Raw genomic sequence first — 15722 nt, forward strand, 5'->3', positions numbered from 1 at the left:
ATTTCAAATCCCTCTAACTTTTTTCACTCAAACCTGTGCTATGATCTAATTCAATACATGGTTGGTTATTATTGTAATGTCATCTTCTGCCCACTAGCATGTAGCCTTTACAGAGACAGTGATTAATCTGTTTTGTCCTTTGGTCTGTAATGCTCAGTGCATCATCACATGAATGAATTCTGATTTTCTATCCACTAATTAATTTCCTGGGTAACTTTGGACAAATAAGTAACAACCTCACTGGACCTGTGTTTCATCATCAGGATATTAGAGATTGAGACAAACTGCCTCTGAATTTAATTTTTTCCTTAAACTCAAATTATAAAACTGCAAAATGTAAACTGTTGTTAGAAACAAATAATTACTAATTATTTAGGAAACTGCTATTTCTGGTGTGGTTTTGAAATATAGGTTCAAGATGGTTTTGAAAATGTTGCAACTGAGTTAGCCAAGAGCAAACACGCTTTAATCTGGGCTCAACGAAAAGAAAATGAATCTTCCTCTTTAATTAAAGATCTGACCTGTATGGTAAAAGAACAAAAAAACAAACTCGCAGAAGTTTCCAAGTTGAAACAGGAAGCAGCAGCAAATTTACAAGTAAGACTTTGCAATATATATTTCTTTTAAAATTTTCATAGTCTGCACGCAAGTATGTTATTACTGATTTTAGGAAGGAAACAAAATGAACTTGTAGATAATATGAGTTATAGTGATGCTTACTGGAAAGGTACAACTAATGGAATAAAAGTTATGATTTCATAAATGGTATTGCTTGCCTTAAAATATTTAAGTAAAGAGCCGGGTGTGGTGGCCCATGCCTTTAATCCCAGCACTTGGGAGGCAGAGGTAGGAGGATCACCGTGAGCTCGAGGCCACCCTGAGACTACATCGTGAATTCCAGGTCAGCCTGGGCTAGAGTGAGACCCTACCTCAAAAAAACAAAAAATTTAAGTAAAATAAGCAAATTCATTTTTAAAAAACATACTAAGTAAGTACCAGTTAAAGAATGATGCAACAAAATTTGGGAAAATGTTATTCAAAAGATGCTTATGTTTGAGAGATACCACTTAGACTTCTGATTAATTATGGATGGTAGAGGTGGTTTTAGATGTAATTATTTATGATAAATTTTAAATTAATGTCTTTATTGGTATTGTCCCTTAAAAATAAGTACAGTGTTATCCAAGGACACAACTTCTGAGAAGTAACTTGTAGACTGCTGTTATAAATAATTCATGAGAAATTTTGACAAGTACAGGTTTTAAAATTTTAGGATAAAATTCAGAGGCTTTAAAGTAGTAGCCTCTTAGTAGTTGACTTTATAGGCTATATCTTCATAAATCTAAAACTTGTGGTATAAAATTTGGTAACATTTTATATTTTATTATTATTAACAACATATTTCATATGAATTCAACATGTGTTGGTACCCTCTTTTCCCTCTTCCCTACTCCCATTTTGTTGGGGAACCTCTTCTGTGGGATTGCAGGTACTCCCTATATGGTTGTGGGTTATGCATTGTTGGAGCAGCAGTCAGTTATTTTAGGGGGGAGAGAATGCCTCTAGGTGTGATGTCTCAACCTGTTGCTCTTACAGTCTTTCCACCCCTCTTCCACAAAATTCCCTGAGCCATAGTGGGTAAGTTTTAAGTCTACTTCAGTGATAAGCTCATAGGATTCTCTGGATCTCTGCTTTGGTAGGTGTTGTGTATCCTCAGGGTCTGTCTCCTTCACCCTGGTGCTAATTATCAGGTTTAGCACTGTAGCAGAACTCTTGCTCATCTCCCCAATTCCTCTGTGGTTTCAGCTGTGATTTGGCTGAAATGCAAGGGGTAGTTTATCTCCTCTGGTCTCACTACCTATGAAAAAGAACAGATTCTCCAATGGAGAGTGAGGTTGTCCTCTTCTTATAGATAAAAAACAAAAATGAAGCATTTTTTTAATATAAGCAATTATAGTATATAGTTATAATTAAATGTAACAATTACTTTTTCTTAATTTGGGGATATACAGAATCAAATCAACACTCTTGAAATTTTGATTGAAGATGACAAGCAGAAGAGCATTCAAATAGAACTCCTCAAGCATGAAAAAACCCAGCTTATTTCTGAGTTAGCAGCCAAGGAATCACTGATTTATGGCTTACGGACAGAAAGAAAAGTTTGGGGACATGAATTGGCACAACAGGGTAAAATTCTTAAATTCTCAAATAAGTAATAGCCTTTGTTAAAAGACCAATGCAGGGCTGGAGAGATGGCTTAGCGATTAAGGCGCTTGCCTGTGAAGCCTAAGGACCAGTGTGTAAGAGGCACAAAAGGTGAGGCAAGCACAAGTTCGCACATGCCCACCAGGTGGCACATGCTTTTGGAGTTAGGTTGCAGTGGCTGAGGCCCTCTCTCTCACTCTGTCTCTCTCTCGCTCTCTCTAAAAAAAAATTAAATTTAAAAAAAAGACTAATGCAGGCTGAGGAGATGGTTTATCAGTTAAGGCACTTGCCTGCAAAACTAAACGGTCCAGGTTCAATTCCCCAGGAGCCACATGAGCCACATGTACAAGGTATCATATGTGTCTGGAGTTCAGTTGCAGTAGCTGGAGGCCCTGGAGTGCCATTCTCCCTTTCTCTTTCTCAAATACATAAATAAAATTAAAATAAGAAAAAAAAAAACCCAATGTATCTATATAATGAAAAGAAAAAGGCCTTGCCTGGTGTGGTAGCTCACATCTACAATCCTTGCTTTCAGAAGGCTGAGACAAGTGGATTACCAAGAGTTTGTGGCCAGCCTGATCTACATAGTGAATTCAGGGCAACATGGGCTATGGAGTGAGACCCTATGTCCAAAACTAAATAAAGCAACTCCCAGAAAGAGCTTAATTGCCTAAAAATGCCCCCCCGCCAAAAAAAAATGATACTTTTCTATAAGGATTAAGTGGGCCTTTGCCAGCCAGCCACAGTGTAAGCCTTTCAGTGAGTGGAAAATTGCTACACCTATTAACAAGTTGTAGCAGTTGAGAGGCTGCTGCTCAGGAATCTGAGCCAGAAGGATCACTGAAGACCAGCCTGGCAACATAGTAAGACCCCACTGTAATTTTTTTTTTAAAAAAAGCATTATAGCTTGATACTTTAAAATTTTTTTATTGGAATTTATTTTTGACTGACTGAAATATAAAAATAAAAATTGTACATATTCATGTAATATTGTGTAATCCATTTTGAAATTTAAAATGTTTAGAAATAAAATACCTATGTAAAACTTTATTATGATAAAAAGCATTGAAAATGAATATTCACAATATAACTGCATTAGCATGAATGCATGGATAGATGTGCAATAGTGCATGAATAAAAAGCACTATATATAGGAAAATTCGCAATTTTATTTCTTTTCCAGTCTGTAGAACAGGAAATAATATACTGTATCTTGACATTCACACTTAGAAGTTAGGAGTAGCTAGATGTTGTTCTAAATGGAGCAATACTCATTTATACCATAGCAATTTTAATATGATTATATTTGGTTTTACTCATAATTTTTCAGTTTTTATATAGCTCAAATATTTAGAAAGTTTATGTTGACTCCTCTCTCCTACTTATATTGTATTACTATATGCTTTGAGTTTTTACTCCTTTTTATTCACTATTTTTGGTTAGGTTAAATTTTCAAAAACAAAACCTTTAACATATATTGTCTTTAACCAATAGTGTTTGTTTTCTAGGGTCATCTCTAGCCCAAAATCGTGGAAAATTAGAGGCCCAAGTTGAAAGTTTATGTAGAGAGAATGAATCTCTTAGAAAAGCCAATGAAAGTAATAGTGATACATTAAGAATAAAGAGCAAAATCATAGAAGACCAAACTGAAACCATTAGAAAATTAAAAAATGTAAGTTTAACATTTTCTTTTGGGGAAAGAACAAATTGCAGGTTTGAGAATAGTAATATATCTTTGTGATTCTTAGCTGCTATAGGACTTCAAAACATAAGTCACGCATATATTTTCTGTTACAGTATTTCTCCTTTGATCTTAAAAGTGCTGATACCTACTAACAATGCTACTACAAAACTCTATTGTAACTTTTATTATTGCCTTGAAAATAACAAAACATTCAATGCCAGTAAATGACTAGGAATTACAAGAAATATTAACCCATTATATGTTTACTATCATATTCGAGTTTATCCATTTCTAATTGCCAGAATATGTAGCATCTAAAATTAATAAATGCCTAATTTTTTTCTTAAAGTGTTTACAAGAAAAAGATGAACAAATCAAAGTATTACAAGAAAAGATTGCTGACATAGAAAAATGCACCCAGGCACAACTTGAAGAAAAATCTTCTCAACTGGATAATGTAATTGAAAAACTGGAAAGACACAATGAAAGAAAGGAAAAACTAAAGCAACAGTTGAAAGCAAAGGAATTAGAACTTGAAGAAATCAGAAAAGCATACAGGTAGTATATAGTAGTTACCACTGAAGAAAATGTGGTTTAATGTCATGTACCTCATTGACTTTTAAAGTTACTTCTTCTCTTATTAGTACACTTAATCAGAAATGGCATGATAAAGGAGAACTTCTCAGTCATCTTGAAACACAAGTCAAGGAAGTGAAAGAAAAATTTGAAAACAAGGAAAGAAAACTTAAAGCAGAAAGAGACAAAAGTATCGAGCTACAAAAGTAAGCCATAAATCATGAAGGATGTGTGATCTTTTTATACATGTATACTAGATTGAAATGGGATCATGAAGGGTTTGTGATCTCTTTAAACATGTACACAAGATTGAAATGGGTGCTTAAGAAAAAGATGCCACAAACATGTAGAATGTATTTAATTGCCAAAAACTTTTATTTTCATACCATCACTAAACTGAAGAGATTATAGTTCTCCCCCTTAGAGTTGATGTATAAGTGCTTACAGAATAGAACCTGACACATACAAATTACTGTGTGAATATTTGTTTATTTATTTATTTGAGAGAGAAAGAGACAGATAAAGAGAGTGGACACACCAGGGCCTTTAGTGACTGTAAATAAACTCCAGATGCGTGTGCCACCTTGTGCATCTCGCTTTACATAGGTACTGGGTCCTTAGGCTTCACAGGCATGCACCTTAACCACTAAGCCATCTCTCCAGCCCTTTATTTTTTAAATAAAGGAAAGAAAATGTGTACCTGGTTGCCATTGTTGAGTTGAACCTAAAAGGTATATAAATATATTGGTTAAAATAATCCATAAAAGTGAAATGCCATTAAAAAAATAGTTAATGTGATTTAATGGCTGTTTCTCATGTCAAGATGCAGAGTGGTACAGTAACATGGCATAAAAACAGCTACTCCCCTCCCCCTGCCCAAGAAAAAAGCCCATTCACACAAATCTTTCACATGTACACATGTAAATACGAGAAGGGTTATTTTTGTGTGTTTTGTTTTTGCTGTTTTAAAGGGATGCAGTAGAAAAACTTAACAACATGGATGATGCCTTTAAAAAACAAGTCAATGCAATTGTTGAAGCTCATCAGGCTGAAATAATACACTTAGCATGTGAGAAGCAAAAGTGTATCGATTCTGCAAACTTAAAGGTACTGTAAGTAAGATGTACTTTGGTAATCAGTATTAAATGCTTGTAGCTCAGTAAATGAGACCTTAGAAAGTTATAGAGAGAAGTAGCAACTGTGGAGCATGTTGGCCAAGCTGTCGTGGAGCCAGGTAATACTTAATTCACTTGTGGAAATAGCTCTAGTGAACTACAATTATAAGTTAGATCCTCTGTGTCTGCTGTGTGATCTCTCACAGGTCTTTTATGAAAGTGCCTTCGGTCACAGGCCAGGGGAGACTATAATGTGACCATCACTACCTGGAGAACGTTCTCAGTTACCACTTCACTAATTCATTAGGGTTCAAGTCAAGCTTTACCTTGATAGTGTTGACAATGGAATGAGATTTGGGTGCTGGTAAATCAAACACCACAGACTCACCATAACTTTTCAGTAATACATATTGCTCATAGAAGAATACCTGGGATTGGTCCAAGGGGTTTTAAAAATGGTGCAGATGATTCTGATGTGACCCCCCTGTTAAGGTCCACTGCACTCAAGAATGGGTGGGAACTTCAGATTTTTCTTGACTTTTTAAGTTGTAATAACAAACTAAGTTATCTGAAGTTGGAGATTCAGAAATGAGTAACTGTAGCTGGGCATGGTGGCACACACCTTTAATCCCAGCACTTGGGAGGCAGAGGTAAGAGGATCACTGTGAGTTCAAGGCCACCCTGAGACTACATAGTGAATGCCAGGTCACCCTGAGCTACAGTGAAACTACCTTGAAAAAAGCAAAACAAAAATGAAAAAGAAATTAGTAACTGTAAAAGAATAAAACATTAGGAAGGGCTTGTTGTATATGACTGTAGCCTGTCATCCCAACGCTCAGGAGGACAAAGAAGTGTCCAGGATAGCCTGGGTGAAATAAGACCTACCTTAGAGTGAAAGACAAAAATAGTTCTAATGCTAGAATAATTAAATAATTAAAATGAAGCATCCTCAGTAATGACTCTGCAAAGGGAAAAAGGTTTTCAGAAGGACTAGCAGTAAGTTAGTAGTTATTACACCCAAAGTTTACTTTTTCGTTTCAATTCAGTAGGGATTTCAGGTGGTTTGTTTAGTATCTACCATGTGCCTCAGGAAAAAGTATAAGGTTAGACTCTTGGCTGAAAACATTGAGTCTAATGTTATATCTACTGACAACATAAAATAATATCAAAAGGGAAGAGTTTGTTAAAGAGTTGGCAAAACAGAGCTAGAGCTTAAAATAACCTAACCAGGTATTTGGGAATAGGAATTCTGTGGTGCCACATAAAGGTAACTAATGAAGACAAATGATCCTTTTCTAAGGAAAAAGAGCTAAAGAAATCTATATTAAGGGTAAAGAAAACAGCATAGAAAAAAAAAGATAGTCAAATTGAAGATCAAAAATCTTATTGTAGGAAAGAGTTTCAAGCAGAAGTCAGTAATACCAAAGGTTCTAGAGGAATGCAAGCTAAAATTAGTGACAAAATGATCTTGCAATGATGGTTACATATAGCTACCAACAGCACTTTAAGAAATGCAGAAGGAAAACATTTCATGGGAGGGGAGTTTCAGTTTTGAAAATCTGTAAGGGACTGGTCTTTAAGTTGAACCTAACTCAGCATTGAAATGTAGAGCAAGCAGCAGAAAGATGAAATCAGAAAACAATCTTTCTGCTCTCTGTGAAACAGAAATTGCACATGTTCTAAGCTCTAAAATACAGTTGAAATACACTGCTACAACTTCGTAAGAGTGTTATAAGGAATTATTAGGTAACTTACATAAAAATACTTTGTATCTGAATAAATACTGTTTTCTCTTTCAGCATTTGAACAAGTTGCGTTTTACCAACTTTATTATATTAAATGCATAACAATGTATGCAATACATTGTTAACCTTTTTTAAATGTATTTTTAAAATAACAGTTTTTAGGATGTTAAAATATAAAATTTACACATTGGTTTAGGTTCAGCAAGTTGAAGAAGAAATGCGTGAACTTCTGCAAGAAACATGCAAAAATAAAAAAGCAATGGAGGAAAAAATAAAGCAACTTTCTTGTGCTTTAAATGAAATTCAACAGGAAATGTGATATTTCTGAGAATGAATTTAATTGAAATGGACCAGCAGACCTACTGTAACAATGATTAAATATTGTAATAGTAGTAACTACAAATGTCTCTTTCTATACATTTCATTATGAATATATTTTAAGAGACTTTTGACTAGATATTAATTAATTGTATATATAGGTTTTATAATAAATTATTGGTAATTATGTATATTAGAAAAAACCTTCATAATAACTAGACTAAAAGCACATTTTCTTGTCTGTGTTCTATGTCTCATCAGTAAGTACACATTTGCATACAGATTTGTAAATGAAGGTTAGAATTTGACTATATGAGAAAACTTTTAATCACTGTTGTTAACATTACTTATTATATTTACAGGTTATCCTTTAATTGATGTAGCTCTCCTTCTTTTAAAGTGACCATAAGGTGTAGCCAAAAGGTATTTGAACTCTATATGATATAAGATGTGACATTGTTTAAAAAGTACATGCAGCTTTCTGCACATTGCTAATAATTTCCTCTTTTATTTATTATTATATAATACATGTGACTTAATTAAAGACTGCATTTAAGGTTTTTTCAAATATTGTCTTTCAGAAGAGAGAAAACCACTGATCCACCCTCATTATATTCTTAATCACTATTATATGAAGAGTTTCTAATTTTCTAACTGTAAAAACACCTCATATTGGCTTGTATATTGGTATTTCACTGTTGTCATTTCTTACAGTGCTATGCAGATCAGAAATCTGTTAGGCATCCACACCCCCTGACACACTCCTGAGAGGAAAAATATATATATTTTTTAAACCAATATCAATACTATTATACTAAATTTTAAAAAGTTAAAATGCTTCTGAAAATAAGGTCCTATGTCATAGGTGAACTACTTCTTGAAGTCTGTGGAACATCAGACATGCCAACACATGTAATGGGTATCTCAGAAGGGGGACTAAAGAATGTCTGGAGAAATAAAAGCTGAACACTGCCCAAGTTTGATTTTAAATGTCTACAGATAAAAACAGTTTTCAATAAAAATCCATGATAGAGATTTCACACTCAGGCTGGTTCATCAAAGTTGGGAAATTTTGGAAAGCTACAAGAATGTACTCCTGAAGAGCTAGAGGATGAGGAGGGGTGCTCTGAAATTCTTCTCTGGATATGACATTGCCATTGCATTCAAACTCACAGCTGTGCTTACAGGACCTGCAAATGATAAGGGGCAGTTAACGTTCTTTTATGCATAGGATAAGGGCTCATGAAGCCCCACTCCTTCCGTAAGAGCTAATGATAGTTAATGGTTGCTGGGTGGGAGGTCATTCTCTTCCTTGCTATAGTTAGTCATTGGTAAGTGGTTAAGAAAGAAGGGGTTCAGCAGAGTGGGGGGGGCTTAAATGGTAAAGTTATATGAGCAACATGCAGTCTATGTATAAAAATGTCAAAGCAGAAAAAGTTATCATGAACAGTACAGGATGGAAGGCTGGTGGCATATTAGAGCTGGTGAGAGAAATGATTCAACTACAAAACTGAGACACTCCTAGATAAATGAAAATGTATATTATATTACTAGCCAACCTTTTTAAGAGTATTGCCCAAAGAAAGCTGTAAAGGCTGAAGAGAAATTACACCTTAAAATTCAAACCCATTCTAGGAAGTGCATATTATAAAAGGGAAATGTTGGGTAAATGTTTATATAAAAACTAGAAACTTTATTTTTTAATATTTAATTTTTATTTGTTATTTGACAGAGAAAGAGGAAGAGAGACAGAGAGAATGGGTGCACCAGGGACCCCAGCCACCGCAAACAAACTCCAGATGCATGCGCTCCCTTGTACATCTGGCTAATGCAGGTCCTTGTGAATTGAACCTGGGTCCTTTGGCTTTGCAGGCAAACACCTGAACCTCTAAGCCATCCCTCTAGCCTTGAAACTTTATTTTTTTATTGACAACTTCTGTAATTATGGAAAATAACCCATGGTGATTTCCTTCTTCCCCCCACTTTCCTCTTCACAAAGGCATATAAAGCTCTTGTTGAATTTATGCTATAGGAGCAGAAACTGAAGTGGAGCATGAATTGAGTGGCAGCTACATTCTGTAACCTGTGTATGTTCAGATTACATTAGCATTAAGTAAAGACTGTTGTTAGGTGGACACTATAATCACTAGAGTAGCTACTATAAAAGTAACAAGAGGCAATGGAGAGATGGCATGGTGCTTATGGTACTTACCTGAGAAGCCTAAGGACCCAGGTCCAATTCCCCATACCCACATAAGCCAGGTGCACAAGGTGGTGCATCTGCAGTGGCTGGAGGTCCTGGTGCGCCCATTTTATCTGCCTGTTACTCTCTCTCTCAAATAGCTAAATAAATAAATGACGATTTAAAAGTAACAGGAAATGTTAAAAAGTCAAAGTCATGTGCAATTACATAGCAACCTAGAGGCTGAGTCACAAGAATCATGAAGCCAGTCTCAGCTACATTGGAGTTTCTACTTAGGAATGGCAATACAACAACAACCACATGATGAAGTGTTTTAAAACAGTCACTTAAAATGTCTAAAAGCTGTACTAGTGACATGAAGAAACATTTATTCAACAAACTGTAACAACAGTAGAGGCCTGTGGCAGTGAACCAGGGCTGCTGCTTTCATCTTCAGTTCAGCCTGCTGAAAGTGCCACATGATTGAGGATAGAACAACTCAAGATTCGCTCCTTTGTTTCTGGCCAAGGGATAATGTCACCAGAGGGTTCTTCATCTCATCAGAAAACTGTACCAAGATCCTAGTGATGAGAGCCAAAAAGGTTGGAAGCTCCCTTCATCCACCTAGTTTGCATGCATAGAGTCAAAAGTACTAGTAGTGCAGTAAACTGTCCTAGAAGGGAAAACAAATCAGAGATGTCCTGGGAGAGGCAGACTAGGCCCAGACAAAGGCTGTAGCACTGAGGTTTTCCTAGGGGTAGCCAGTCTCAAAGTTCTAAAGAAGCTTGAGTTGATATAAAGCAGTGTAAGAAAATTCAAGCTGAGGGCACTCTAAATAATGGAAGAGGTGAACTGTTAGTCTTCTAGGAGCAGTTAACTCAGCCAGCTAATTGATAAGGTAAAACCAGAGGATGTGGAGATCAGAAAGAACTTCTTAGTTGGGCTTTGCCCTTTGTAAGTCCATTCTAGCAAACAGCAAATATTTTTAAGAACTTTATGAAAATGTTTGTGTAACATGTATCCTGATACTGTGGATGGCAGTTGGCTTATTACTAGGAAATTTCCCCTGTGTACTACTTTAAAAAAATACCTGCATCATTAGACAATTCCCGGATCTTTCTAGTGTTGGTTTATTTGGGATTTATAAACTATTTTGAAGGTTTTAACCCTAAACAAGTGATAATTACTTGAGTAAATTGATGTTTAATCTGTTAACAAAAAGCATGCATGTGTCACAAACCATATGACACTCTCCTAGTATGTATAATTTTGGTTTTCACATACCAATTGAAATAAATTTAGTTTGAAAAAGAAATAATAGTTTTATAACTTAATATGTCAGACTAGTATGTTGTTAGGCCTTTGTGTTTGATGCCTTTGAGTTCCTGCCTCCTAGTTATATATGTGGTAGGTTATTAGGAACTAGACACTGTTCATACAAAACTATAACTTACTAAACTTCTACATATATATATAAAAAATCTAACTTTAAATCTACCAAGTATGTAGTTGGTAATGCATAAATACAGTATACGCATAATTTTAGACCTTAAATACCAGTACTATTTCCCTGCACTTTAAGCCAGTTTTTGTTTACGGGCTGAGAAGAGGGTAAGTATGTGAGTGGATGAGTATATACACACAGTGGAAAGATGGAGTACAGCATGCACTTGAAAGTGATGGTCTGAGAGGAAATTCTAAACATGTATTATCTTGAGTGTACCTATTTTCTAGAAGAATTTGATCAAAATGTATGTTTAATGTGGGCACTGAGTTTCCCAGTATTTCATTTGATGTGGGACTTCCTCCTTATGGAATTTTATATGGCAGGATATACATAGGTCTGAATTCACAAAAGATGACTTTTTCAAAGCAATAGCATATTTTAAACAAGATTCAAATACTTGCCAGAGGACATTCCCCTAATGTATATTTTCAAAGGAAAAATAGGCCAATATCAAAAGCCAGCAAATTAAAGATCTTTAAAACATAACATTATTTTCAGTATAGTTGATTTCTAAAACTGTCAGTGAAACTCTACCTTATTGTGAGTAAATTCTGATAAATGTAGCTCTGCTTAATTAAGCTTTTGTGATATTTTGAGAATTCAACTACATGGAATTTCTATTCAAGAATTGCTCATTGCAGCCAGGCGTGATTGTGCACACCTTTAATCCCAGCACACAAGAAGCAAAGGTAGGAGGATCACCATGAGTTTGAGGCTATTCTGAGACTACATAGTGAATGCCAGGTCAGCAGAGCTAGAGTGAGACCCTACCTTAAAAAACCAAGCAAACAAACAAAACACCTTTTGCCACAGCCCAATACCTTCAAAACAATGTTTGGTGGTATCACTTGAGAGAGTCACTTGCAAATACTTCTTACTGAGAGAATAGTGTAGTGGTATTTGTGTCTTCTGAGATTTTCCTTCCTGTTTGGCTCCTTAGCATGACATTTCTCAGATCTTCTAGTGTGCTAGATTCATTTTGAGAATCCATTGATTCTAATTCAGACTCAAAAGGATGTTGGAAAACTGCCTTGTTCTAGCAATACTACTTCCTCATTTATCTCTGTTATTACTTGTGCCTCATGGAAGGGAGTATGAATGAATACACTGCTTGTTCTTCAAGCCACTCCTGGAACCTGAGAAGCCCTGATAGCTTCTCTTTAGAATGATATCTATTCTTGGCACACATTTTGCCTTTGATCATATATTGAAAATTTACAAACACTGTACGCATTCTTGCCTTTATTTGCTCATCACAGTCTGACTCGGGGTGTGTGTGGGGGAAATCTCTTCTAAATTATCTACTGAGAAATACAAGTGTACTTCAAGTCACAGCAACAGGCACCCCAACTATTAAGTGTGGGAGTTCTGAGACCCCAAAGTGTTCAGGCAATGTGTCCAACTGAGCATTTCATAGATTAGGCTATTTTATCAGAGGTAAAGTATACTTACTCTGGGCAGTTTTATTTACCATATTCTCCAGTGTTTCTAGTTAACAAGAGACAACAACACTGTTGATATCCATTGAAACAAGGTGTGTCTTGGAAGTGGTCCATGATTTTTGAATACTGAAAATAATTAGAGATTTCTTTGTTTAGCCTCTGTAGAAATGCTAATAGGAAACTATCAAACCATTATAAGAACTATTAAGAGTTTGAGTGCTTTCTAAAAAAAGTAGCTATCATAATAATGTAGATGAATACACAGCTAAAAGAAATGTCCTAAGTGACAATTTAACATGCCCAATACAGCTATCACTCATGTGCTTACATGGATATTTATAGTGTTCCATCATGACATGATCTTATAGATACAAATCGCATATACCCTACCAAAACTCTATTGGTAGTTAAAAATTCTTTCCAAATATTTGTAGCATACAAAATCAACATAAGCCTGGCGTGGTGGCACATGCCTTTAATCCCAGCACTCGGGAGGCAGAAGTAGGCGGATTGCCATGAGTTCGAGGCCACCCTGAGACTCCATAGTGAATTCCAGGTCAGCCTGGGCTAGAGTGAGACCCTACCTCGAAAAAAAAAAGAAAAAAACAAAATCAACATAAAAGTGTTTTATTACATCAATAGCCAATGATCTGAAATAGTGAATGAAGACATTCCATTAATAATATCTACAAAAGAATGTAGCAATAAATTTAACTAGAGAGGTAAAAGATCATTATAAGAAATACTATAAGATAAGACAAAATGGAAAAGGATACACACCAAAAGAATAAAAAGACATCCCATTTCTATGGATTGAAAGAACCAATGAAATGAAATGTCCACATAATTCAAAAATGGTTTACAGAATCTTCATCAAAATACTAATGACATTATGGACAGATCTAGAAAATGGATTCATAAATTTGTACACTATCACAAAAATCCCTAATTACACAAAGTAATCATTAGCAAAGGGAACAGGATGTTGTACTTGACTTCAAAATAGCCTGCAAATTTAAGCCATCAAGCAGTATAGTGTGGGCATAAATGCACACAGCCCCACTAGAATGGAGTATGGAAACTAGAAATAAGCACCTTTCTACAGTAAATGGATTTTTTACAAAAGTGTAATTTAAGAGATATGTATAATTTAAAAGTCAAGACAAAAATGTTATGAAATCAGCGTGGATTTTTTTGTAATCTTTTCAAAATTTATCTGCATTGCTAAATGATGTAATTTTACTGATTAATTTCTAGTTTTTCAGTTTAGTTAAAAATAACTATGGCTGGATGGATGGATGGATTGGCAGTTAAGGCATTTGCCTGCAAATCCAAAGACCCAGGTTTGATTCCCCAAGGCCCACATTAGCCAGATGCACAAGGGGGCGCACGTGTTTGGAGTTCTTTTGCAGTGGCTGGAAGCCCTGGTGCTTGCTTACACACTCGCTCTTGCTTGCGCTCGCTCTCTCTCTCTCTCTCTGTCAAATAAATAAATGAAAATAAAATATTTTTTAAAATAACTATCTAAAAAGATTTAGCGCTTCGACATGTCCCTGACTGTTTTCTTTCTTTCCATCTTCCAACAACTTGTACAGTAATAGATTAATTTTATATGTAGTTTTCATTACTACTTTGGAAATTTCGCCACTGTGGCATTTATACTTTACATATTTTGCTTTTTTTTTTTTTTTGCTTTTGTTTGTTTTCCAGGTACCCATGCCTAAATTATGCCTCAAAATTCTGATGGAACTACAAACTTCTCATAGCCATTTTATAGATCACCTCAACCTTCTGTATCAATATTTACTGATTGGTTTCTGTGTTTCAGAGATGCAGTTCTGAGGTTTTTCATCCCTGTTAACTTGTGAATTACATTTAGTTCTTCTCTGTTGAATCTCTTCTAACTTAGGCATCATATTTTCATTCTTCATGGTCTGCACTGTGGAGGACAGGTCCTGCCATGACTACTTGATCACATTTCCACCCCTGGCCCCCAAAAGACTCATGACTATCTGTCATTGCAAATTGTATTCAGTCCAACTTCAAAGGTCTCATAAGCTTTACAACTTTGTTTCAAAGTTCCAAGTCTCATCCAAGACTTAAGACTGTCTCTTAAGTGGAAGTCCTGTAAAACCAAAACAAGTCACATACTCCATCCCTCCAGCTGGGCTGAATAGCCAAGGAAAACTTCCATCCTGAGCAAACAGTACTGGTAAATCCAAAACATCTTTGGATCTCCACTGTAAATCATGGTCTATCTTATAATGGTCTCATTCGCCCCTCTGCCCTGGATATTGTGCCCTGCTTCACTTGTCACATTTCAGCAGCAGCTTCTGGAAACATGCACTTCATGACCCACTTCCATACCTTTTTTTTCATGCTCCCAAAGGTAATACCATGTGTGCAACAACACAGCCATATGATAGCCCAGGGAGAAAATACATCCTTGGATTTTTCCACCATTAAACCTTATCATTTACATTTATCTTCCTCTAAGCATACCAGTTCATTACTTCAAATTCAACCATGATCAAATTATCTGGGCAACAGCAGCAGAACACAGTCATCTCTTATTCCAGTAACCCAATTCCAAAAAAGTTCTCCGTAGTCTCTCCTTCCCCTTTGAAATTTCAAAAGCAAAACTTAAAAATACAATTCTGGGGCTGGAGAGATGGCTTAGCGGTTAAGTGCTTGCCTGTGAAGCCTAAGGACCCCAGTTCAAGGCTCGGTTCCCCAGGACCCACGTTGGCCAGATGCACAAGGGGGCACATGCATCTGGAGTTCGTTTACAGTGGCTGGAAGCCCTGACGTGCCCATTCTCTCTCTCTCCCTCTATCTGTCTTTCTCTCTGTGTCTGTCACTCTCAAATAAATTTAAAAAAAAAATACAATTCTGTCTGCATTTAGCATTTTCAAACTCTCACCAGAATAGCCCATAAAATTTGCCTT

General features: G+C 35.8%; 1 protein-coding gene across 3 annotated transcripts in view; it reads left to right on the plus strand.

Moving 5' to 3' along the window:
* Nucleotides 1-8678, plus strand: part of Lrrcc1 (leucine rich repeat and coiled-coil centrosomal protein 1) — a 40678-nt gene extending 32000 nt beyond the window's left edge. For all 3 annotated transcript variants that reach the window (XM_045144153.1, XM_004656909.2, XM_045144154.1), the window contains 7 exons: nucleotides 412-597; nucleotides 2013-2187; nucleotides 3714-3877; nucleotides 4239-4447; nucleotides 4534-4671; nucleotides 5437-5572; nucleotides 7522-8678. In XM_045144153.1, coding sequence (XP_045000088.1) covers nucleotides 412-597; nucleotides 2013-2187; nucleotides 3714-3877; nucleotides 4239-4447; nucleotides 4534-4671; nucleotides 5437-5572; nucleotides 7522-7644 — 1131 coding nt within the window. In that variant the 3' untranslated portion in view covers nucleotides 7645-8678. The remainder of the gene's footprint in view (nucleotides 1-411; nucleotides 598-2012; nucleotides 2188-3713; nucleotides 3878-4238; nucleotides 4448-4533; nucleotides 4672-5436; nucleotides 5573-7521) is intronic.
* The last annotated feature ends 7044 nt before the right edge of the window (nucleotides 8679-15722 follow it).

This window comes from Jaculus jaculus, chromosome 2, assembly GCF_020740685.1.
Source record: "Jaculus jaculus isolate mJacJac1 chromosome 2, mJacJac1.mat.Y.cur, whole genome shotgun sequence".
In the NCBI taxonomy this organism is placed as follows: Eukaryota; Metazoa; Chordata; class Mammalia; order Rodentia; family Dipodidae; genus Jaculus; species Jaculus jaculus.